Source organism: Mobula hypostoma, chromosome 16 (genome assembly GCF_963921235.1).
Source record: "Mobula hypostoma chromosome 16, sMobHyp1.1, whole genome shotgun sequence".
NCBI classification, from domain to species: Eukaryota; Metazoa; Chordata; class Chondrichthyes; order Myliobatiformes; family Myliobatidae; genus Mobula; species Mobula hypostoma.
In genome coordinates, this window is record NC_086112.1 from 34,648,204 (window position 1) to 34,671,626 (window position 23,423).

A 23,423-nucleotide genomic window follows, 5' to 3' on the forward strand; every position below is an offset into this window, starting at 1 on the left:
AATAATGTCTTTATTTTCCTTTCTGGAGATACAGGAACACAAGCGCATTGGCTTACGTGCATGCTGCCGGGCCATCTCCGTCTACTCCATCACGTGCGCACTCCCGTACCCCCAGGACCCCTCAGCTGCCCCAAGTGCCTGTATAAGCTTTGCCCCTTTTAACCATCAATTAACCTCCTAAAATATTACCGTTGCTAGTGCAACTGACCATTAATCAAATTGTGAATAAACAAAATAACAAACCAAAGCAATAAAAATAATATGAACATAATATAAGAAGATTAGGGGGTATCCAGTGTCCATTAATCTGCTCCACGTTACTTTGGGTCCCACACAATGAAGAGTTTGAACGATTGTTTCTTCATACTGAAGTGTGTTGGCTGTCAAAAGACTGCTACATAAAATGTTTCTTTGATCTTTTTGACACTGTGGTTGAATTTTTGTTCAAAGTTGACAAGAACTTGGGAAACAAGATTGAAGTTCTACGTGGAGAACTTCTACATGTGACGTTTACCAGGATCCTTGTATATGAAGGCCCTTAAGCATTGCGAGTATTCTTACCACCCATCACATAATCTCTTTGACACACTACCACCAGGAAGGAGGTACAGATGCATCAGGACTAGGACTGCCAAACTGGGTAACAGTTTCTTCCCCCAGGTGATGAGACAAATGAATACCCTGCCACCACTGGGGTCTCGTCACCGAACTGCGAGTTGTTTACTGTTTACTGTTTACCTATGCTGCACACTTCACGTGCTTACAATGATGATCTTATTTGTAGTAATATTTTGTTTTATGTGCTATGTTCATTATGTATATGTATTATGGGTGCACTGTGGTCTGGAGCAACGCAGTTTCACTTGGTTGTGCGGTATGCATGTATTGTCACATAACAAGCAACTTGAAATAATTTTGTCATTTGCTTTTGGCTATCATGTTAGCATATTTTAAATTTTAGTTATCTTTTTCAAATCACTGAGTGTGCAAAATGCAAATTGCAAAAGTCACTCCACTCTGTAAGAAGGGATGGAGGCAGAAGAAAGGAAATTATAGGTCAGATAGCCTGACTTCAGTGATTGGGAAGATATTGGAGCCCATTATTAAGGATAAGGGTTCAGGGTACTTGGAGGCACATGATAAAATAACCATGGTTTCCTTAAAAGGATATCTTGCCTGGCAATATCTTCACGTTTGCTGACGACACCATGCCATAGGCTAAATCAAAGGTGGTGAATAACCAGCGTACCGGTGGGAGAATGAAAATAGAGCTGAGAAATGCCACAGCAACAATCTCTTACTCAATGTCATCAAGACCAAAGAGCTGATTATTGACATCAGGAGGAGAAAGCCAGAGGTCCATGAGCCGGTCCTCATCAGAGGATCAGATTTGGAGATTTAAATTTATTTGTGTTATTATTTCAGAGGACATGTCTTGGGCCCAGCACATAAGTGTAATTATGAAGAAAGCACGGCAGTGCCTCTACTTCCTTAGGATTTTGTGAAGATTTGACATGACATCTAAAACGTTGACAAGGTTCTATTGGTGTGTGGTGGAGAGTATATTGACTGGCTACATCACAGCCTGGTATGGAAACACCAATGCACTTGAATGGAAATTCTACAAAGAGTAGTGGATATAGCCCGGTCCATCATGGGTAAAGCACATCTACACAAAGCATTGTCGCAGGAAAGCAGTGCCCTCTGTGCCCAAGTCATGCTCTCTTCTTGCTGCTGACTTCAGGAAGAAGGTACAGGAGCCTCAAGGCACACACCACCTGGTTCAGGAACAGTTATTACCCTCACCCATCAGCCTCTTGCCCTATTATTTAAATATTCCCACAACCTGTGATTCATCTTCAAGGACTCTTCGTCTCATGTTCTCGATATTTATTGCTTATTTATTTATTATAATTATTTATTTCATTTTGTATCTGTACAGTTTGTTGTTATTTGCACACTGGTTGAACGCCCAGTTGGTGCAATCTTTCATTGATTCTGTTATGGTTACTAATCTGTTCCGGATCTATGGAGTATGCCTGCTAGAGAATGAGTCTCAGTTTTGTGTTTGGTGCCATATATATACTATGATAATAAATTTACTTCCAACGTTTGAACAAATCTGTCTGAATTATTTGAGGAAATAAGAGGTAAGGTAGACAAGTAGAGACAGTAGATGTTGCTTACTTGGATTTTCAGGAGGCCTTTGACAAGGTGCCACACATGAGGCTGCTTAACAAGCTAACATCCCATGGTATTACAGGAAAGATACTAGCATGGATAGAAGATTGGCCAACTGGCTGGAGGCAAAGAGCAGGAGTAAAGGGGGCCTTTTCTGATTGGCTGCTGGTGACTAGTGGTGGTCTGCACTTGTTGGCATTGGGACTGATTCTTTTCATGTTATATGTGAATATTTGGATGCCAGAATTGATTGCTTTGTGGCCAAGTTTGTGGATGATGCGACGGTAGGAGACGAGCAAGTAGTTTTGAGGAAGCAGGAGTCTGCAGAAGGATTTAAACAGATGGGTGAAAGGGCAAAGAAATGGCAGGTGGAATATAGTGTAGGGAAGTGTATGGTCATGCAGTTTGGTAGAAGGAATAAAAGCATAGACTATTTTCTAAACGGGGAGAACATTGAAAAATCAGAGGTGCACAGGGACGTGAGAGTCCTTGGCCAGAATTACCTAAAAGTTAACTGGCAGGTTAAATCGGTGGTAAGGAAGTCAAATACAATGTTAAAATTCATTTTGAAAGGAATGGAATATAAATAAGAACAATGATGTAATACTGAGGCATTATAAGGCATTAATCAGACCATGCTTGGAGCATTGAGAGCAGCTTTGGACCCCTTATCGGAGAAAAAAAATGTGCTGACATTGGAGAGGTCCAGAGGAGATTCATGAGAATGATTCCAGGAATGAAAGGGTTAACGTATGAAGAGTGTTTTTAATTATGCTGTGCCTGTACTCACTGTTGTTTAGAAGAATGAAGGAGGATTCGCACTAAGATCTATTGAATATTGAAAGGTCCAGATTGAGTGGATGTAGGGAGGATGTTTGCTATAGTAGGTGAGTCTAGGACAAGAGGGCGCAGCCTCCGAAGAGAGCAGGTGTTCCCAACTTGGGGTCCCCTTGGATCACTCTGTTAATGTTAGGGGACCATGGCATTAAAAAGATTTGAAAACCCTAGACAAGAGGGACGTCCATTTGGAACAGACATGAAGGGAAACCCATGGGATTCATTATCACAGGAGGCTGTGGAGGCCAAGGCATTGAATATATTTAAACAGTGGTTGATAGGTTCCTGATTAGTCAGAACATGAAAGGTTACAGGTACAAGGCAGGAGAATGGAGCTGAGAAGGATAATAAATCAGCCATGATTGAATGGTGGAGCAGACTCAATGGACTGAATAGCCTAATTCTGCTCCTATGTTTTATGGTCTAATGGACTTGTATTAATACTTTGTTTCTTACACAACTTTCAATTAGATTACTTTGAGCACATGATCGCCACTGAGGGAAAAGTAAATGCAGAAAATCTGAATGTGGGTCACCATGAACTTAGAATGATATTTTTCGGGCTGTACGTTGGGAACTGTGTGGATCATAAAGTTGTCCTGTTGAGTTATTCCAGACTTCATTTGCGCATCAATGTCTTTTTATTAATATAGCAAAATAACTGACCAGGGTTGAATCTCATTCAGCATTTCTCCTGGTAATTAGGGATCAGTTTACTAAATTGGACCAGCAGAGTTGATGAGTCTCTTTTGGCAGAAATGAATGGTGAAGGCCAGCCTGTTCAACATGGATTCTATTTTCTGAGGATAAATGTTCATAACAAAATGTAAACCCTATTCAGCTAAAATAAATGAAACACTGTGATAAAGGGAAGAACTCTGCTGTGTAGGTGGATGTCTGCAGTGTCTGGTGCCGTCCCATGGAACTCCTTTCTGCACCACTACACTCAGTCAAGACATGCAGACCTAATCAAGTTTTGACTTAATCATAGCTCGTTCTTTCCAGCATGACCTAGACAAGTTAGTTATAGCTTTTTATTAATCTTTTACTCTTGTTTGTTAACTTGTTTGATACTCCTGTTCTTATATTCCAGTCCTCTCAAAATGAATTTCAACATTGCATTTGCCTTCCTTACCACCGACTCAACCTGCCGGTTAACTTTTAGGGAATTCTGCCCAAGGACTCCCAAGTCCCTTTGCACTTCTGATTTTTGTAAACAAGTGTTGTTTGTCTCCTTCACTCTTGGTTTCTGGTCTCATCTGTAGTAAACACTTCCTAATGACAGTCCATCACCTTTTTCAAATCACATTTTGTTAAATATCTCCACAGTAATAGAAAGTTCAAGATAAAGACAAGTGTAAAGGAGAATGAAACAATTGTTACTCTGGATCCAATGCAACACAAAAAAACACAATAAGATAAAGAACATAATAATAAAAAAACACAACAAATATATCTGCAGGTTTTCTCTTGTTTGAGCCTAAATAAATAGATTGATAGAACGTCCATAAAGTAATGGTTGGCACAGGATTGTCTGTACATAAGGTGACTCTGACAAGGTATGATAACGTAATGATGGAGGTGGGGTGGGTTAGCAGGTAGAGGTGTTGATCAGCCTTACTGCTTCGGGAAAGTAGCTGTTTTCGAGGCTGGATGCTACGTAGCTTCCTCCCTGATGGGAGTGGGGCAAACAATCAACTAGCAGGGTGAGTGAGCTCCTTCACGATGTGCTTGCCTTTTTCTGGCGCCTCTCTGAGTATATGTCCTGGCTGGTAGGCTGGTGCCAATGATGCATCGAGCAGTTTTGACTACCCATTGTAAAGCTTTTCTGCTGGCCACTGCGCAGTTGCAGTACCATGCAGTGATGTAGCACGTTAGGATGCTCTCTACTGTGCATTTGTAGACAGACATGAGAATTGATATGCATCATCCAGCTTTCTTTAGCCTCTTCAAAATGTAGGAGTGTTGATGAGCATTCTTAATTGTGTAGAATGGAAGTGCTTGCTCATTATTGAAAATATCCATGCAAGTAGGCCACTGTATGTCCTTCACTTATTTATTTCTGTCCCTTTATCCATTTCATTGACAGATATAGTTCATGCTTTTCTTTTCCTGCAAGGAAGGAATAAGAGGACTTGTGCTTCAGAGTTATGACAAATTTTGTCTGGGTGGATGGGTGGCATTTGTTGTGCTTAATAGTAAGGCAATGCTTATGCAGATGGTTGGATGTCATAATGGCTGGACAGATGGGGACTGTGAAACAGATAAAGCAGGATAGGTGCACCTGCGAGTTACCTCAGTGTGACGAGTGACAAAGGGATGTTACCCTTATGGACTGTAGTAAGGCTTTAGAGAAGGTCCCTCATTGGAGGTTAATACAGTAGATAAACATGCATGAGATCCAGGGTGATTTGCAAGTGTGGATTCAAAACTGCCTTGCCCATAGAAGATCAAGAATAGGGGTGGAAAACTATTATTTTGGCCAGAAGTCACTGACCAGTGGTATTCCACAAGGATCAGTGCTGGGACCTCTGTTGCTTGTGCTTATCTATCAATGGTTTGGATGAAAATGTAGATGGGTGGATTAACAAGTTTGCAGAAGACGCAGGTATTGGTGTAGTTGTGAACAGTGTAAAGGACTATCAAGGAATACATTATCTATAGGTAAGAACAGGGAAGTGCAGGTGATGATTAATCTGGGTAAGTGTGAAGTGTTGCACTTTGGAGGTCAAATGGAAGGAGAAAGTACACAATTAATGGCAGATATCTTATTAGCATTAAGGTGCAGAGGGATTTTGGAGACCAGGTCCACAATTCGCTGAAAGTGTCTACAGAAGTAGATAAGATGTTAAAGAAAACATACGGCATGCTTGCCACAGTGAAGAAGTTATGTGGCAGCCATATGAAGAAGACTGCAGCACCAGTAGTGAGGACCAAGAAGGTATGGACAAGGGAAGCACAGGAGCGCCTACAGGAATGCTTTGGATCAGTGGACTGGACTGTATCAAGGGATTCATCATTGAATCTGGATGAGTATGCTGCAGTTATTACCGACTTCATTAAAACCTGTGTGGATGAGTGTGTGCCTACAAAGACTTACTGTACATTACCAAACCAAAAGCCGTGGATGAACCAAGAGGTACATGGTCTGCTGAAGGCTAGATCTGTGGCATTCAAGTCCGGCAACCCAGACCTGTACCAGAAAACCAGGTATGATTTGCGGAGGGCTATTTCAAGGGCGAAGGGACAATTTCAAACGAGGTCAGAGGTGATATCAGATGCACAGCAACTCTGGCAGGGACTGTAAGACATCACTTCCTACAAAGCAAAACCCAATAGCATGAATGGCAGCGATGCTTCACTACCAGATGAACTCAACGCCTTCTATGCAAGCTTTGAAAGGGAGAACACAACTACAGCTGTGAAGATCCCTGCTGCACCTGATGACCCTGTGATCTTTGTCTCAGAGGCCGATCTTAGACCGTCTTTAAAGAGAGTAAACCCTCACAAGGCAGAAGGTCCCGATGGAGTACCTGGTAAGGCTCTGAAAACCTGTGCCAACCAACCAGTGGGAGTATTCAAAGACATTTTCAACACCTCACTGCTACGGGCAGAAGTTCCCACTTGCATTAAAAGGCAACAATTATACCAGTGCCAAAGAAGAATAACGTGGGCTGCCTTAATGACTGTCGCCCGGTAGCACTCACATCGACAGTGATAAAATGCTTTGAGAGGTCAGTTATGACTAGACTGAACTCCTGCCTCAGCAAGGACCTGGACCCATTGCAATTTGCTTATCATCACAATAGGTCAACGGCAGACGCAATCTCCATGGCTCTTCACACGGCTTTAGACCACCTAGACAACACAAGCACCTATGTCAGGATGCTGTTCATCGACTATAGCTCAGCATTTAATACTGTCATTCCCACAATCCTGATTGAGAAGTTGCAGAACCTGGGCCTCTGCACCTCCCTCTGCAATTGGATCCTCGACTTCCTAAGCAGAAGACCACACTCTGTGTGGATTGGTGATAACACATCCTCTTGGCTGACGATCAACACTGGTGCACCTCAGGGGTGTGTGCTTAGCCCACTGCTCTACTCTCTGTATACACGTGACTGTGTGGCTAGGCATAGCTCAAATACCATCTATAAATTTGTTGATGATACAACCATTGTTGGTAGAATCTCAGGTGGTGATGAGAGGGCGTACAAGGGTGAGATATGCCAACTAGTGGAGTGGTGCTGCAGCAACAACCTGGCACTCAATGTCAGTAAGACGAAAGAGCTGATTGTAAGACGAAGGAACATGTACCAATCCTCATAGAGGGATCAGAAGAGGAGAGAGTGAGCAGCTTCAAGTTCCTGGGTGTCAAGATCTCTGAGGATCTAACCTGGTCCCAACATATTGATGTAGTCATAAAGAAGGCAAGACAGCGGCTTTACTTTATTAGGTGTTTGAAGCGATTTGACATATCAACAAACACGCTCAAAAACTTCTATAGTTGTACCATAGAGAGCATTCTGACAGGCTGCATCACTGTCTGGTATGGAGGGGCTAGTGCACAGGACCGAAAGAAGCTGCAGAAGGTTGTAAATCTAGTCAGCTCCATCTTGGGCACTAGCCTACAAAGCACCCAGGACATCTTTAGGAAGCCGTGCCTCAGAAAGGCAGCGTCCATGATTAAAGACCTCCAGCACCCAGGGCATGCACTTTTTGCACTGTTACCATCAGGTAGGAGATACAGAAGCCTGAAGGCACACACTCAGTGATTCAGGAACAGCTTCTTCCCCTCTGCCATCCGATTCCTAAATGGACTTTGAAGCTTTGGACACTACCTCACTTTTTTAATATACAGTATTTCTGTTTTTACACATTTTTTAAATAATCTATTCAATATACGTAATTGTTTTACTTGTTTATTTATTATGTTTTATTTTATTTATTTTTTTTCTCTCTCTGCTAGATTATGTATTGCGTTGAACTGCTGCTGTTAAGTTAACAAATTTCACGTCGCATGCCGATGATAATAAACCTGATTCTGATTCTGATTCTGATAATGCTTTAGTAAATCCACACTTTCTGACTGCCCTGTTATGTGAAGGGTTTGAAGATTGTGAAAAGAGTACAGAAGTTTACCAGGATGCTGCCTGGATTAGAAGATATGAGCTATAAGGAAAGGTTGAATAAAGCTGGATAAACACTAGTATATCTGATTATTAATATGTAATAATATGTAATATTGGATAATTTCATATGGAAGCAGGGATCAGTATCAAATAGTCAAAAAATACAATAAATAATCCAGTATAAATTGTTTTACCATTAGGTGTAATGCAGAAGTCCTATGTGCTTACTCTACCTGTTCCTTTAAATATATCTTCACAGAATGGCAAGCAATGCGAATGAGGAGGGGAGTGGTGACGACACAAGTTTTAACTTTAGTTGGAAGATGTTTACAAGCTGGGATTACTTGATTGGAAATGCAGAAACTGCAGATAACAAATTTGCTTCCATTACAACCAGCTTTAAGGTATTGAATTACTTTGCTGTCATCATCTATTCATTCAAAATGTTTAATTCTCGGTAATTAGCACTTTATTTCAGACCAAGTGAATTATTTGGTTTATAGATTTTGTAACAGGCCCACACCATAACTGTGTCTATAGTTTGTATAGATTTTTTTTGTCATATAAACAAATAATATAAAAATTTGAGTGGAAGCGGAAAAGGGTATTTTGATAAGCAAGACCATGTAGTTTGCTCCACTTATTCCATTCTATTGCCTAAAGAAGGGAATTGGCTAGAGGAAAAGCAACTGAAAAATTTTTGTAGATTTGCCAAACTGCTTCCTACCACTAAGGACTAACAAATAAAACTGTCATTCTCTGAAATTACATCGCCTAACGATCACATAATTAATAGAGGTAAACCACACTCCATTTTAAAGACTGAATCACATTACCATTTATATTGCTTTTTTTCAATTGCAACATGCTCTGTTCTAAACAACAACTGAACTATTTGTTCAGTGTCTGTTCTAAGCAATTGTCATTCTTTGCTGAGTGCTCTTCTGTGAATCAGTGTTCCTGGTTCCTTTCACTTACGGGTTAGAAGGAGGAATCTTTGCAATGTCGGTTTTTAAGTGTAAGATTGGGCTCATTACATACAATGAATCAAACAATGTTTGAAGTTAAAATGAATGCAATGAAAAATTCCTTAAGGTGTATTCTGTTATTAACTGAGAGATACTGCATATACTGAATATGTGAATATGTGAAAAATTCTTGTGGATCATAAGCTGAAAGTATTTCTAATCATATTTTCACTTCATGATCTTGTAGGTTGTACCTTGAGTAAATAATGTATGCTGCTCATACTACATTATCTACAACAAAATGGCGAATTTCATTTCATGCATGGCTACTCATTCTTTGTAATGTTTTCTGTGACAGTGTGAAAACAGTGGATTATGAGACAGGTGGCATATCCTGTTTCTTATTAATGTAGAAGCATTTGTGGAAGGAGGTAAAACTATCTGACCAGTAAACTGATACCAATCATGTAATTTTCTAGAATAATAAAGGGTTATTAAAGGATATGATGACATGGTTATACATCAATTAGTTTTGCTACCTCATAGATTCTAGGGACCTGAGCTTGATCCTAATCTTTGATGATTTCTGTGTGACATTTACATGTGACTATACTTCATTAAGAGTTTGAAGAGATTTGGTATGTCAACAAAAACACTCAGAAACTTCTATAGCTGTACCGTGGAGAACATTCTGACAGGCTGCATCTCTGTCTGGTATGGGGGAGGGGGCTACTGCACAGGACCGAAAGAAGCTGCAGAGGGTTGTAAATTTAGTTGGCTCCATCTTGGGTACTAGCCTACAAAGTACCCAGGACATCTTCAAGGAGCGGTGTCTCAGAAAGGCAGCGTTCATTATTAAGGACCTCTAGCACCCAGGGCATGCCCTTTTCTGACTGTTACCATCTGGTAGGAGGTACAGAAGCCTGAAGTCACACACTCAGCGATTCAGGAACAGCTTCTTCCCCTCTGCCATCCAATTCCTAAATGGACATTGAACCCATGAACACTACCTCACTTTTTAAATATATATTATTTCTGTTTTTGCACATTTTGAAATCTATTCAATATACATATACTGTTATTTATTTATTTATTTTCTTCTTTTATATTATGTACTGCACTGAACTGCTGCTGCTAAGTTAACAAATTTCATGACACATGCTAGTGAAAATAAACCTGATTCTGATTCTCACTCTGACTGCGTGTGTTTCCACAAATGCTCCCGTTCTTCCAACATCTCTAAAATACACCAGTAGGTTAATTGGTTCCTATGAATTGCCCTTTAGTGCAGCAGGTAGGTGGCAAAAAGGAATCAAAAGAGAACTGATAGGGACACGAGGGAGATAAAGTTAGACAGCCACAGGGAAATAAGAAGACAGGCAATGGGACATGTAATTGCTGAAATGGACTCCATAGGCTAAGTAGCTTCCTGCTCTGCTAAAGTGAGTAAATAAGATAGAGAAAAGCTATTTCCTTTGCAAAGAGTGACCAGAGGAATGAACATAGCCTTAAAATTAGACCATTCAGAGACATCAGGAATCTATTCATACAAAGTGGGCTCTCCGCAGAAAGCTGCTGAGGCTGCTTTAAAAGATAAGTTCGAATTAAAACATGTACCCTAATATCTGTGGTGATTACAGTCATAAGTAGGTGGATGATGTTAAGATATAAATCAAGCAGGTTCTAATTGACTATTGGCCATGTTCAAGACCTTTTGCAGTACACCTATCACATTTTTCATCTTCTTTTTTCAGGTTAGTATCTGTTTATATCGCTCAATTTTGTCTTGAAATTAATTTGCAGCAAGAGCAACCTTTTTGTTGATAGTTTGTTCAGTAATATACTTTTCCAAGCATATAGAACAAATTTATTGTAAGGTTATGCATTTTACTAATGATATATTAAAATCTATTATGAAAAAAAATTATGTAATCTTTTAATCTATCTTCTTTGTGCAGTTTGATTTATGCAGGATTGCTGAATACATCCACATTCATATTGAGAAGGCACAGATATTTCAGAAAACTGCAGAGGAATGCCCACTAATGTTCACATTCTGCTGCATACTAATGGATTATTGAACCTACATATATACCTAGAGTAACATATTAATGTAAAATTTGCATGCTTTGTTTTTCATCTTGTAGATAGCTATTTTCGGACATTTATGTAAATTTTAAAAAGTTACCTTGAATGCAGGAATCCATTCTTGAAGAACAAGAGAATCGGAAAGAAGGAAACATCCATTTAACTAGGTTCTTACGGGTTCTTGCCAATTTCTTGGTGCTCCTCACTCTGGCTGGAAGTGGTTACCTGATTTTCTTTGTCGTCAGGAGATCTCAGAAGTTTGCGCAGGAAGGACTGGAGGACTACGGATGGTGGGAAAGAAATGAAGTTAGTGTACAGCATAATTTTCATAAAAGTCAAAAATCTTCGACATATGCAATTAGATACATAATTAAATATTATGATATCTCTGCACTTAGTCTATGATACTTGCTTTTGGAGGCATTGCCTTATTAAATCTATTTGAACTCAAGAAGCAACAATTGGACAAGATTATTCTGAGGATTATATTTGTGGCTTCAGATAATTTTATTTAAAATTTTGAAAAATTATAAGCAGTATTCATTTGTTTCCATTTTATGTGTTATTATATTTTGGCTAATATGTGTTTTTATTAGGTAAATGTGGTTATGTCACTGCTGGGTATGTTCTGTCCAATGTTATTTGACATCATCAGTCCTTTAGAGAACTACCACCCACGAATTGCACTCCAATGGCAACTGGGCCGCATTTTTGCTTTGTTTCTTGGTAATCTCTACACATTTATTATTGCTTTATTGGATGAAATTAATCTCAAGGTAAGAATGGTGTGATAGTTATTTAATGCAATAGATATTTTATTTTAAGCTGTTGGAGTTTATAGTTCTCCATACTGCATCTTTAATTCCAGCTCGAAGAAGAGAAGATAATTAAATACAATATTACTATCTGGGAACAGAATCTTTACAATGGAACATGGTTGGAGAATTCAACAGCACGTCCATCAATAGATGTAGATCCTGCCATTGTACCCAGAGGACCTTGTTGGGAGACGATGGTGGGACAGGTATCTATTGCTAAAATAGTTGTTACTGACATGAATCATTTCAATGCCAAGGACTCTGTAATTTAAGTGCGCAAGGTCTCCAGAACCTTGTTAATACATTGGATTTGGTTTTGATTTTCCAGGTGTTTGATTAATGGAATGTACTATCAGACAGACTGTGCACTAAACAGAGCACCAAGCCATTTTTAAACAAAAAACTGAGTTGTTCATTTGAAGCAAGTGTATCAGGGCAGTTCCTAGAGAACAGTTTTTGGAAAGAAAATTGGGATTATTGTAGGCAAGGATACTTAGGGTTATAAGCTTGATGTAGGGATAGAACCATTTTAAATTTACTTGTAATAACCCTCATCGAAAATGCTGGCATCAAGTCCGTGAATTTCATCGGGAACAGAAAATAGTTTTGAGGTTTGTATTTGTATTTGTTTTAGAACTGCCTCCAGTCAAATAAGTATAATTTCTGCCAATAAATATTTTAATTTTTCACTTTACTTGAAAAAATGATTCTGTCTGATCTTATTCAGGTAAAAACAAATTATGATTTTGCAACTCAGACCTTTATTGAGACTGAGAAATGTAACAATGTCAATGTTCAATTCTACTTTCTCACAGGAGTTTGTGCGGCTCACAGTTTCAGATACTTTGACCACAGTGATAACTATACTGATCGGGGATTTTCTTCGTGCTGTATTTGTCAGATTTTTTAACTATTGCTGGTGCTGGGACCTCGAGTATGGATTTGTAAGAGCTAACTCATTTTATATAAACACACACACACACAAAGTTCAATACAATATGAAGAATTATCAATAGTGATCATTGTTTTTCAGAAATGATTGAAAAATTACTATTATTTTCATTTAGCCTTCCTATGGAGAATTTGATATTAGTGGGAATGTTTTGGGTTTGATCTTCAATCAAGGCATGATATGGTGGGTGGTGCATAAAGTACATTCTAAAATATTTATTTTGAATTTGTACCTCACATAACCTTCAAGAAACTGAGGACATAGAAATTTATTATCATATTCTGTGTATCTCAGCTTCAAGATCCTTGCATGAAGAGAGATGAAAGATTCATTGAGATAGGAAAGGAATGTAGCAAGATAATCTTATATTGCTCCTCTTAGTTGAGATTTTCATCAGTGATGGACCTCTTGGAGTTCTATACAGCAACATTCAAAACCTCGTGTTGCTATCAGAAGTCCCAATCATTCTGGAGTTTGTTTATGGAAATATGAATGCAGAAGATATCACCATTAATAATTGAATTAAATACTATCTGGGGTTCCAGAAATTTTTGAAGAAATTGTTGACATAATTTTCAGTTGTACTTGCTGGAGATAAAAATTCCAAGAGAATATACTTCATGATTTAACATAGCCTGCTATATTTGATCAATAGGTGCAGGCATGCAAATATTTAATATTTGCTTAATTAATAAGCCAATCCTTAACTTGCAATTTAAATAGAAGTACCAAAAGAGAATTCATGAAATGGGCATATTTCCCACAGGGACTGACAGGAAAAGAAAAACAATGTATAACTATCACATGGAAATTTGTATATCAAGGCAAATCTAACATAACAGATTTGTTCCAATGAATTTGTTACTATGTTTTATTAATATAATAATTTCTGTGGTATTAGCACTCTTCTAGATAAAATTCTTCCCGATTTAATCTAATACACTATGAAGGTTTATTGGAATAAACAGCTGGATTAACTTTGTCAGGTAGAAGTTTTAATTGTGAAACATGCAGTTGTAAAACAGGAACATAAATCAACAATTCCTTTTCCTTTTTTTCTCCTCAGGATGGGTGCCTTTTATGCTCCATGTCTTCCAGCTATCAATGTCTTACGACTCCTGGCTTCAATGTATCTACAATGTTGGGCTGTCATGTGTACCAATGTTCCACATGAGCGAGTGTTTAAGGCATCAAGATCCAATAACTTCTATATGGCTATGTTGCTGATTATCCTGTTTCTGTCAACACTGCCTGCAGTTTACACAATTGTTTCAATACCACCATCTTTTGATTGTGGACCATTTAGGTAATAACTTTGCTTCATAACTAACAAGTATTTTTCTGATTACGTTCTCAATTTGACCGTGCATAATCATTATCCAAAAAGAGTCACTAGATAGCTGCCTGGGGGATTACACTGGCAATTTTTCAGTCAGAATTCAGAGTCACGTCTTATCACTATTTTATGTGATGTGAAATCTGTTTTGCTGCAGCAGTCAGTGAAAAGCCATAAAATTGTTATAAATAATAAAATAAAAGGCAGCGTTTATTAATTCATGGAATCTGATAGTGGAGGGGAAGAAGCCGTTTCTGAATCACTGAGTGTGGTTCTTCAGGCTTCTGTACCCCCAGCCTGATGGTAAAATGAGAAGAGAGCATTCCTAGAATGGGGAGAGCTCTTATGGGTGGATTACACAGAATCAGGTTTATTGTCGCTGACATAGGTCATGAAATTTGTTGTTTTGCAGCAGCAGTACAGTGAAATACATAAAAATTATTACAATAACTTACAAGAAATATAAAAAATGAATAGTAATGCAAAAAGAGAGCAAAATGGCAAGGCAGTGTTCACAGGCTCATGCTGCTTTCTTGAGGCTGTGTCTCTTGAAGATACCCTTCATGGTGGGAAGGGTTGTACCCATGGTAAAGGTGACTGTGTCTACAACCTTCTGCAGCCTTTTTGCAAACTTGTGCATTAGCTTCAAAATCCTAGCCGAACAGAACTGCAGGCCTGACTTTTCATGATTGAAAATGAGTCAGGAAAAACAATGGAACCATTTTGTAAACACAGCCATTAAAGAAACTGCTGACACTTCATATTTTTGGCTTTCAAGTAAGCATCATAGTAAAATAAAAAAAGAGGAAATTAATCACTTTTATTTTTTTCCTTTGCAGTGGGAAAAATAGAATGTTTGATGTTATTCAAGAAACGTTGGAAAACGATTTTCCAGCCTGGTTCGCAAAAGTTTTCAGTGCTGCAAGCAACCCTGGTTTGGTTCTTTCTTTTATTTTGATTATGGTGTAAGTATTTAAATTTAACTTTTCATTTACAGTTTCTGTGTTTTCAAAGAATAGGTGCCTTATATTATTTTATTAAACGACTCTTCAACCGTACCTGACACTGAAATCCTCCTAGTAGTTTAGCTGTTAGAAAAGTGAATTGTTGAGACATAAAGAGTTGAAAATCTCAGATTGGTATCACTTTTTCAAAATAATCTGTGTTGCTACTCCAAAACCTCTGTTACATTCACATTTTAGAGTAAGGGTAATATTACTCTTTCCTCTAATGTACTCTGCAATTTAATAGTCCTATAATATTGCAAAGAATCATAATACACTGACTTGTAGAAGGTGACAGATCCAGCTCACAACAAAAGCCCAGCAAGTCATTGATAAAGGAAAGGATGACAGTGACTGGCTGGGTTTGGGACAGGATAAGAGAAAAGAATCATTGAGTCCTATCCAAATACATTTGGGAATAATTGTGTAAAAATGAAAATATCATTGCTTTTGAAACAAATTACAATTTTTTATGTCTGTGAAAAAATGTTCAATTAGATTTTATCAATTTCCCTCAGGATTAATAAAGTATATCTATCTATCTATCAATTGTAATGTAAAATAAAATCCCATGGGGTTAATTGAATAGACACAAGAGATTCTCCAGATGCTGTAAATCCACAGTAATACACACAAAAATGCTGGAGGAACTCAGCAGGTCAGGCAGCAACTATGCAGAGGAATAAAGAGCCGATGTTTTGGGCCAAGGCCCTTCAGCAGGGGTAATTGAATGCCAAAACTTCTGCTACACATATTTAATATATGTAGTTTAATGCTCGTTTGAATCAAACTTTTACTGTCAGATTACAGAACTTAACCGCAATGTAATTTTTGCTGTTTTCTAGTTTGGCAATATATTATCTTCAGACAACTTCTAAATCATACAAGGCGGCAAACCTGGAATTAAAGAAGAAACTACAAAATGTAAGAATCTGCTTCAACAAAGAAACATAGTGCTTGCTTTCTAGCAAACCTTTGGAAATCTAAATTTGATCGGTAACTGTGAATGGCACTTTTGTGCACACATAATGCAGTTAAAAGTAGCTAATGTATCGAGGTTGCTGGCATATGGAAAATATAGAATAATGCATGTGTGGCAGCACAGTTAAGCATATATATTCATTTTCAGAACCATATGGGTCTTGATTTCAAGACCAGATCTTAAAAGTAAGAAGAAAGCCTATTCAGTTACGAGTCAATGGGCCTGTTCTTATTCAAGCCACAGTTGGGGAATACACTGGTGAAAACAATTAATGCTCTAAAATGTTGGACATGATATTCATTGGTGGGTGGTGGGGCCAACAAGCCAAACTTTGCTGCAAGTGTGCCTCCATGATACTGTGATGTACTGAATGCATTTTCTGTCCAGTCCCTGATGAACTAGTTTACTCAAAGGCTGAGCCATGCTCACTTCAGAATTAGAAACAGCAGTTATCATGAAAACCATCACTTTTGGAGTTTTCTCATGCGAATAGGCTGCACTTCTAAATTTGTGAATCTCACATTACATGCCAATATTACAGGAAATGACAAAACAACTCCTTTGTTCACCGTACATAGAACATGGCACCCTGCACAATGAAATTGTTCTTAACTGGTGCAGGCCCCGGTTTCACTTCAATTACTACTTGAAGCATTGTATCACTTCTTTCTTTGACAGAAACTCTGCACAGCTATCTCATTTAATTAGCTAGGGCTGGACATCATGGCCAGAAATTGTGCACTTTGAATTACGTAAAACAATGTACGTGGCTAATAAAGCAGATAAGCAGCGTTAGGCAATTTTCGGAAGCAGGTTTGTTATGACAGTGAGCTGATCTGGCAATGTCACTTCCTGAATTTTAGAACACTAGAACATTAGAACATCAAGAAGTTTTTGACAAGAACAGATGATGGCCCAAAAAAAGCTTGCCAAAATCCTTTTCACATAGTGTGTTGAAATAACACAATTTATGGTGGGATTATGGTGGGAATAGAATGGGATCATGTTGCTTAATTGGTTATATTCCAGACTTTGATTAAAAACAAAAATACTGCCTGACCTGCTGAGGGTTTCTAGTATTTTTTTCATCCTGATCTTCATTCCCTGACTCTGCTCTCATTTAGCAGATACTTCGGTTGTAACATAGAAACATAGAAAACCTACAGCACAATACAGGCCCTTCGGCCCTCAAACCAGTGCTGAACATGTCCTTATCTTAGAACTACTTAAGCTTACCCATAGCCCACTATTTTTCTAAGCTCCATGTACCTATTCAGGAGTCTCTTAAAAGACCCTATCGTTTCTGCCTCCACTACAACTGCCGGAAGCCCATTCCATGTACTCACCCCTCCCTGCATAAAAAAACCCTGATATCTCCTCTGTACCTACCTCCAAGCACCTTAAAACTATGCCCTCTCGTGCTAGCCATTTCAGCCCTGGGAAAAAGCCTCTAACTATCCACACGATCAATGCCTCTCATTATCTTGTACACCTCTATCAGGTCACCTCTCATCCTCCATCGCTCCAAGGAGAAAAGGCTGAGTTCACTCAACCTATTCTTATAAGTCTTGCTCCCCAATCCAGGCAACGTCCTTGTAAGTCTCCTCTGCACCCTTTCTATGGTTTCCATGTCCTTCCTGTAGTGAGGCGAACAGAATTGAGCACAGTTCTGCAAGTGGGGTCTGACCAGGGTCCTATATAGCTGCAACATTACCTCTTGGCTCTTAAACTCAATCCCATGGTTGATGAAGGACTATTCACCATATGCCTTCTTAACCACACAGTCAAGATGCATAGCAGCTTTGAATGTCCTATGGACTCGGACCCCAAGAGCCCTCTGATCCTCCACACTGCCAAGAGTCTTACCATTAATTCTATATTCTGTCATCATATTTGACCTACCAAAATGAACCATCTCACACTTATCTGGGTTGAACTCCATCTGCCACTTCTCAGCCCAGTTTTGCATCCTATCAATATCTCACTGTAACCTCTGACAGCCCTCCACACTATCCACAACACGCCCAACCTTTGCGTCATCAGCAAATTTACCAACCCATCCCTCCACTTCCTCATCCAGGTCATTTATAAAAATCACGAAGAGAAGGGGTCCCAGAACAAATCCCTGAGGTACACCACTGGTCACTGACCTCCATGCAAAATATGACCCATCTACAACTACTCTTTGCCTTCTGTGGGCAAGCCAGTTCTGGATCTGCAAAGCAATGTCCCCTTGGATCCTATGCCTTCTTACTTTCTCAACAAGCCTTGCATGGGGTACCTTATCAAATGCCTTGCTGAAATCCATATACACTACATCTACTGCTTTACCTTCATCAATGTGTTTAGTCACATCCTCAAAAAATTCAATCAGGCTCGTAAGGCACGACCTGCCTTTGACAAAGCCATGTTGACCCTTCCTAATCATATTATGCCTCTCCAAATGTTCATAAATCCTGCCTCTCAGGATCTTCTCCATGAACTTACCAACCACTGAAGTAAGACTCACTGGTCTATAGTTTCCTGAGCTATCTCTACCCCCTTTCTTGAATAAGGAAACAACATCCGCAACCCTCCAATCCTCCGGAACCTCTCCCATCCCCATTGATGATGCAAAGATCATTGCCAGAGGCTCAGCAATCTCCTCCCTCACTTCCCACAGTGGCCTGGGAATTTAAACTGTATTGTTTTATAGACAGCAAGCAAGACCTGCAGAATAAAACCTATCATCAAAGTACACTAATTTCATTCAATGTTTCAGGAACAGTTCCTTCCCTTCTGCCATCAGATTTCTGAATGGACAATGAAACCATGAACACTACCTCACTATTTTTCCCCTTTTTGTTCTCTTTTTCCACTGCGCATTTAATTTATTTTTTATATATATTCATTATTATAATTTATAGGATTTTTTATTCTGTATTGGACTGTACTGCTGCTGCAAAACAACAAATTTCATGATATATGCCAGTGATATTAAACCTGATTCTGATTTCAAACTGTGATGATTTATCTTGGCTAAGGTGTCCAGAACTAAGGTCATAGTGTTACAAAAAGGGGTCAGCCATTTAGGCCAGGGTGCTGAATTAATGAACCTCTATCCAAGAGAGTCTGTGGAGACTCTTGCTGCTATTTCTTATGTTCTTATTTTTTAATAATAACTTTGCAATTTTTTTGTTTTCTTCTCTATTAATTGAATAATAATGCTTGTTAATGAATCATTGGCAAAATTGGATAAGTAGCAGTATATTGTATCTGCCAATATAAATCCAGTGCAAGGCTGTTTGCCTGATTTTGCCACTTACAGACACATCTGCATATCATCCTCACTGCCTGTCATCGAGTAAAATCCTGACCAGGTCAGTTTCATAGAAGCTGTCATTTTCTTTTTCCTGGCTTTTCTCTTCTCATCTTTCTTGAAAGGCAGAGTGAAATGCTGTTTTTCAGCCAAGTCAATGCTTCCGGAACTTCTGTTACCATTAGAAACAAATTTTGGAAGCATGCAGCCACTTCCAAATAGTGGATTTAGTAGGAACAACTAAAGGTGAATATCTACCCCACTAAGCTTTGAAATGAGAACTGAAAATGAAAAATGAGATGTTTTTGTTTGGAATTATTTATAGCAAAGTGAAGAAAACAAGAAGAGAAGCAAAGTGAATGCTGAAGCTGCAGCAAGTCAAATGGAAGAACTGCAAAATTCCTTGAAAAAAGGGATGGGAAATTCATCAAGGTTAACAGCAAAAGGTAGTTCTTTGTTCTGTGATTTGGAAAGGCATTTTCTTTACTTCCTTAGTTATGTGTGGAAGAAAGCTGATTTTTGATTAAATAAATCAGAAAAAAAATTGGCTGCAAAATCTGGCTCTGTTACACAAGTCTTCTGCCGAGCATGAGTGGAAAACCATTTCCATTTGTGTCTGCACGTTTTTAACCAGTGTTGTCCTGGATAGCATTTGATGGGGAAATTAGACTCTGTGCAACTTGAAGTATGCAGAGGAGAAAGTCTGTGACATCAATCTAGTTTTCAGTTCTCTTAAAAACAAAGTGCAAGAAAGTTGCAGTATACCTCAGTTCACAGATGATGCCATGTTTGATAGTGTAGTTGATAATAACAAGGCTTCAGAGTGCAATAGATGGGATAAGGAGGATATGAAGCACAGCAAATGTCATTCTGTGTTGGGGATGGTTCAATAGTGCAGCTAGTTGAGCTGTTACCTCATAAGTCCAGTAATGTGGTTTCAATCCTGACCTCTGGTGGTGCTGTCAGTGTGGAGTTTGCATGCTCTTCCTATGACTTCATGGTTTCCTTCTGATGTTCCTGTTACCTCCCACATCCCTTACGAGCCGGAGGGTTGACTGGTGACTATAAATTGTTGCAATCAAGGGAAATGGGTTGGAATGTGGGAAGTCTAAACTGGGTTAGGTTAAGACTAGTGTAAAAGCTGGTGCTTCATTGTTAGCATGGATTTAGTGGGTTGAGGGACTTGGCTCTGTGCTGAAACTTCCTATAACTAGATGACTTCATGAGAAGTGTTAAGTAAAGTATTTTGGCTGGACCAGCACAGAAAGACACACATGGCACCATTTTGATAAATGAAAATGAACAGTAGACATTGGTGGAAGATGAAAGGCCACTCATATTATTATTATGATTTTGTAATAGCCAAGTGCACCAATCATCAAAGCATGGATTAGGATAGCAGTAGATAAGTTAGGTGAAAAAACAAGGGTGTAAGTAAATGGTCTTACTGGGAATGGTTTTTGGATCAGAAATTCCATATGGGATCAATGATCGGGGTTATCCACTTCTACGTCATATAATGGCTACAGAGAGCAATGGAACCAATCGTTAGAAGATGGGGAATGAAAGCAGTGAATTGATTTTTCAGGTACATAGTTGAAAATTTCTGGTTATCTTTCAGTAGAGCTTGCAAAGAGAGTGCGACAAATCAGAGACATAATGGGTCAAATGAAGTGTTGACAGCACCGAGCTCCAGGTTATCAGTAAAAATTGAAATCTGTATATTTTCAAACGATGTTATCAAGGGGCTGCATATGAATATGAAATGGGGTGGGGGAACAGATAGCCACAGGCAATATTTGTTTTGGTAAGTTGGGGGTAGAAAGGAATGGAGAGGAGGAGCTATTTACAATCAGTATGGTTTAACAATATGTTTCTTTTCAATTTTGAGGCAAATGAATATAATAGTTAAGTATTTCTGAGTAAAGAAAATCTACCTTCCTGTTTTCTGTGCAGACAGCAACAGCGAATCTGTTGATGAGGTGGATAAGAAACCAAGTGGTGTTAATTCTGCTAACCAGCCTCTAACTCACAATGCTAGTCTACCCAATGAAAGGGGGATGAGACTTGCGGCTCCCCCACGAGTGGCTATCACACGACCACCAAGGCCAAGAAATCCTGGCCAATGCCCAGGCCAACCGTGGTATCCTGGTCCACATCAATATTATGGAGCTCGCCCACGGATCCCCAGAGGGGCTGCTTCTTATAGATGATCAGGATGAAGTCACTCATGAGTGGTTTACTGCGGTTTAAAATAATAAACATCCAAACAATTTGCAACAGATTTTAATTGTTTTTTGTGATTGAAGAAGTTAATCCAAGTACAGAATGCAAAATTGCATGTATCAGATCGCTGCAAAAATAAAATTTTATTTAAAGTATAAATTGTTTGTTTTGCATTTTAGAGGCATTACTGATAGATTTTAGAACATGACATACCCTGTCATACCCAAGGATGATAACTTTAGCTTGGCAAGAGCTGATGTTGGATTTAGAAGATGTGAACTGCATGAAGAAACATGTGCAGCAGAGTTTTGAAAGTGGAAAAACTGTTGCACTGGGACATTTCCACTCTCTTGACCTTGGATATCCAGGTCCAGAGGTGTGAGCAATTGTCACAACTGAGGTTTTCCTTGGGTGCAATGGATAACCTTGACTTTTGTGCCTTGTCATGCCTATTACTCTCCACAAACTGTTGCAGAATTGCCTTCCTGGCCATTGAATCTCACCATTAATTTCAACTGCCACATCCACCAGAGATGCCTTTGCATGCTATGACAAGCATCCAGTAAATTTTCTTCTTATTTGATGACAACCAAACACAGAACTTCCTGGTATAAGTGAGCCACCTGTGCTTGTTGCTGATTTCCGTGCTAAATAGGCAATCAACTTTAATGGGAATCTGGCGTCAACCTGCTCCAAAGTTCTGGCTTGATTCTTAGCAGTGAGATCTTGCCTGGGGGGGCAGATTCTTACATATGGATGACATCACATGGTCAGGGAAAATTAAGCTCGACCAAAGAGCCTTAATGTCTCTGACATTAAGAAATGAAATGTAAAAATGTTCAAAAACAAAACTAAGACACATTGCAACTCACATACAAAGCTGGAGGAACTCAACAGGTCAGGCAGCATCAGAATAAACAGTCAATATTTTGGGTCAGGACACGTCATTAGGACATTTCAGCTGGCTGCAGTGCATGTGGCAGTTCATTCTGACTTCCACAGCTGCACACTGTGGCGTGGAATGCAGTGATTGCCAGATGTGCATTGTACCAAGTACAGGCCGTTACCCAAGGCTACCAATTAGAGGGTGGGGTAATTCGAAGAATCTAGTCTGACTGCTTTATGGCCACAATAACTGAGGCAAAACAACACAGTCCATTCATTTGAATGCAATTGTTAATCTAGTTGACCAAGGTAAATGAAAATCATTGCTTTCTTATTCTCATTTTAACTATCATTAATTTTATTAATGTATTTCCATAGATTGGATGTTTTTAATTGTATATTTTTAATATTTTGATTAACACTATATGACTGATTATTTTTACTTCTCAAAAACACACGGGATTCTGCAGATGCTGGAAATCTAGAGTAACGCACACAAAATGCTGGAGGAAATCACACAGACTGCGTCTATGGATAGGAATAAATAGTTGGCATTTTGGGCTGAGACCCTTCATCAGGACTGGAGAGGAAGGGGGAAGAAACCAGAATAAGGTAGGGGAGGGGAAGGAGGACCAGCTAGAAGGTGAAAGATGAAGCCAGGTGGCTGGGGGTGGGAATGAAGTGAGATGCTGGGATGTGATAGGTGGAAAAGGTAA

At 39.1% G+C, this 23,423-nt stretch overlaps 1 protein-coding gene across 1 annotated transcript in view; it reads left to right on the plus strand.

The window, feature by feature from the left end:
- tmc1 (transmembrane channel-like 1) overlaps window positions 1-21,809 on the plus strand; it is a 39,791-nt gene extending 17,982 nt beyond the window's left edge. The window contains exons 7-17 of the mRNA XM_063069245.1: window positions 8,410-8,554; window positions 11,318-11,512; window positions 11,803-11,982; window positions 12,075-12,230; window positions 12,840-12,968; window positions 13,092-13,159; window positions 14,043-14,282; window positions 15,152-15,277; window positions 16,162-16,240; window positions 19,922-20,042; window positions 21,553-21,809. Coding sequence (XP_062925315.1) covers window positions 8,410-8,554; window positions 11,318-11,512; window positions 11,803-11,982; window positions 12,075-12,230; window positions 12,840-12,968; window positions 13,092-13,159; window positions 14,043-14,282; window positions 15,152-15,277; window positions 16,162-16,240; window positions 19,922-20,042; window positions 21,553-21,809 — 1,696 coding nt within the window. The remainder of the gene's footprint in view (window positions 1-8,409; window positions 8,555-11,317; window positions 11,513-11,802; window positions 11,983-12,074; window positions 12,231-12,839; window positions 12,969-13,091; window positions 13,160-14,042; window positions 14,283-15,151; window positions 15,278-16,161; window positions 16,241-19,921; window positions 20,043-21,552) is intronic.
- Window positions 21,810-23,423: the final 1,614 nt, after the last annotated feature.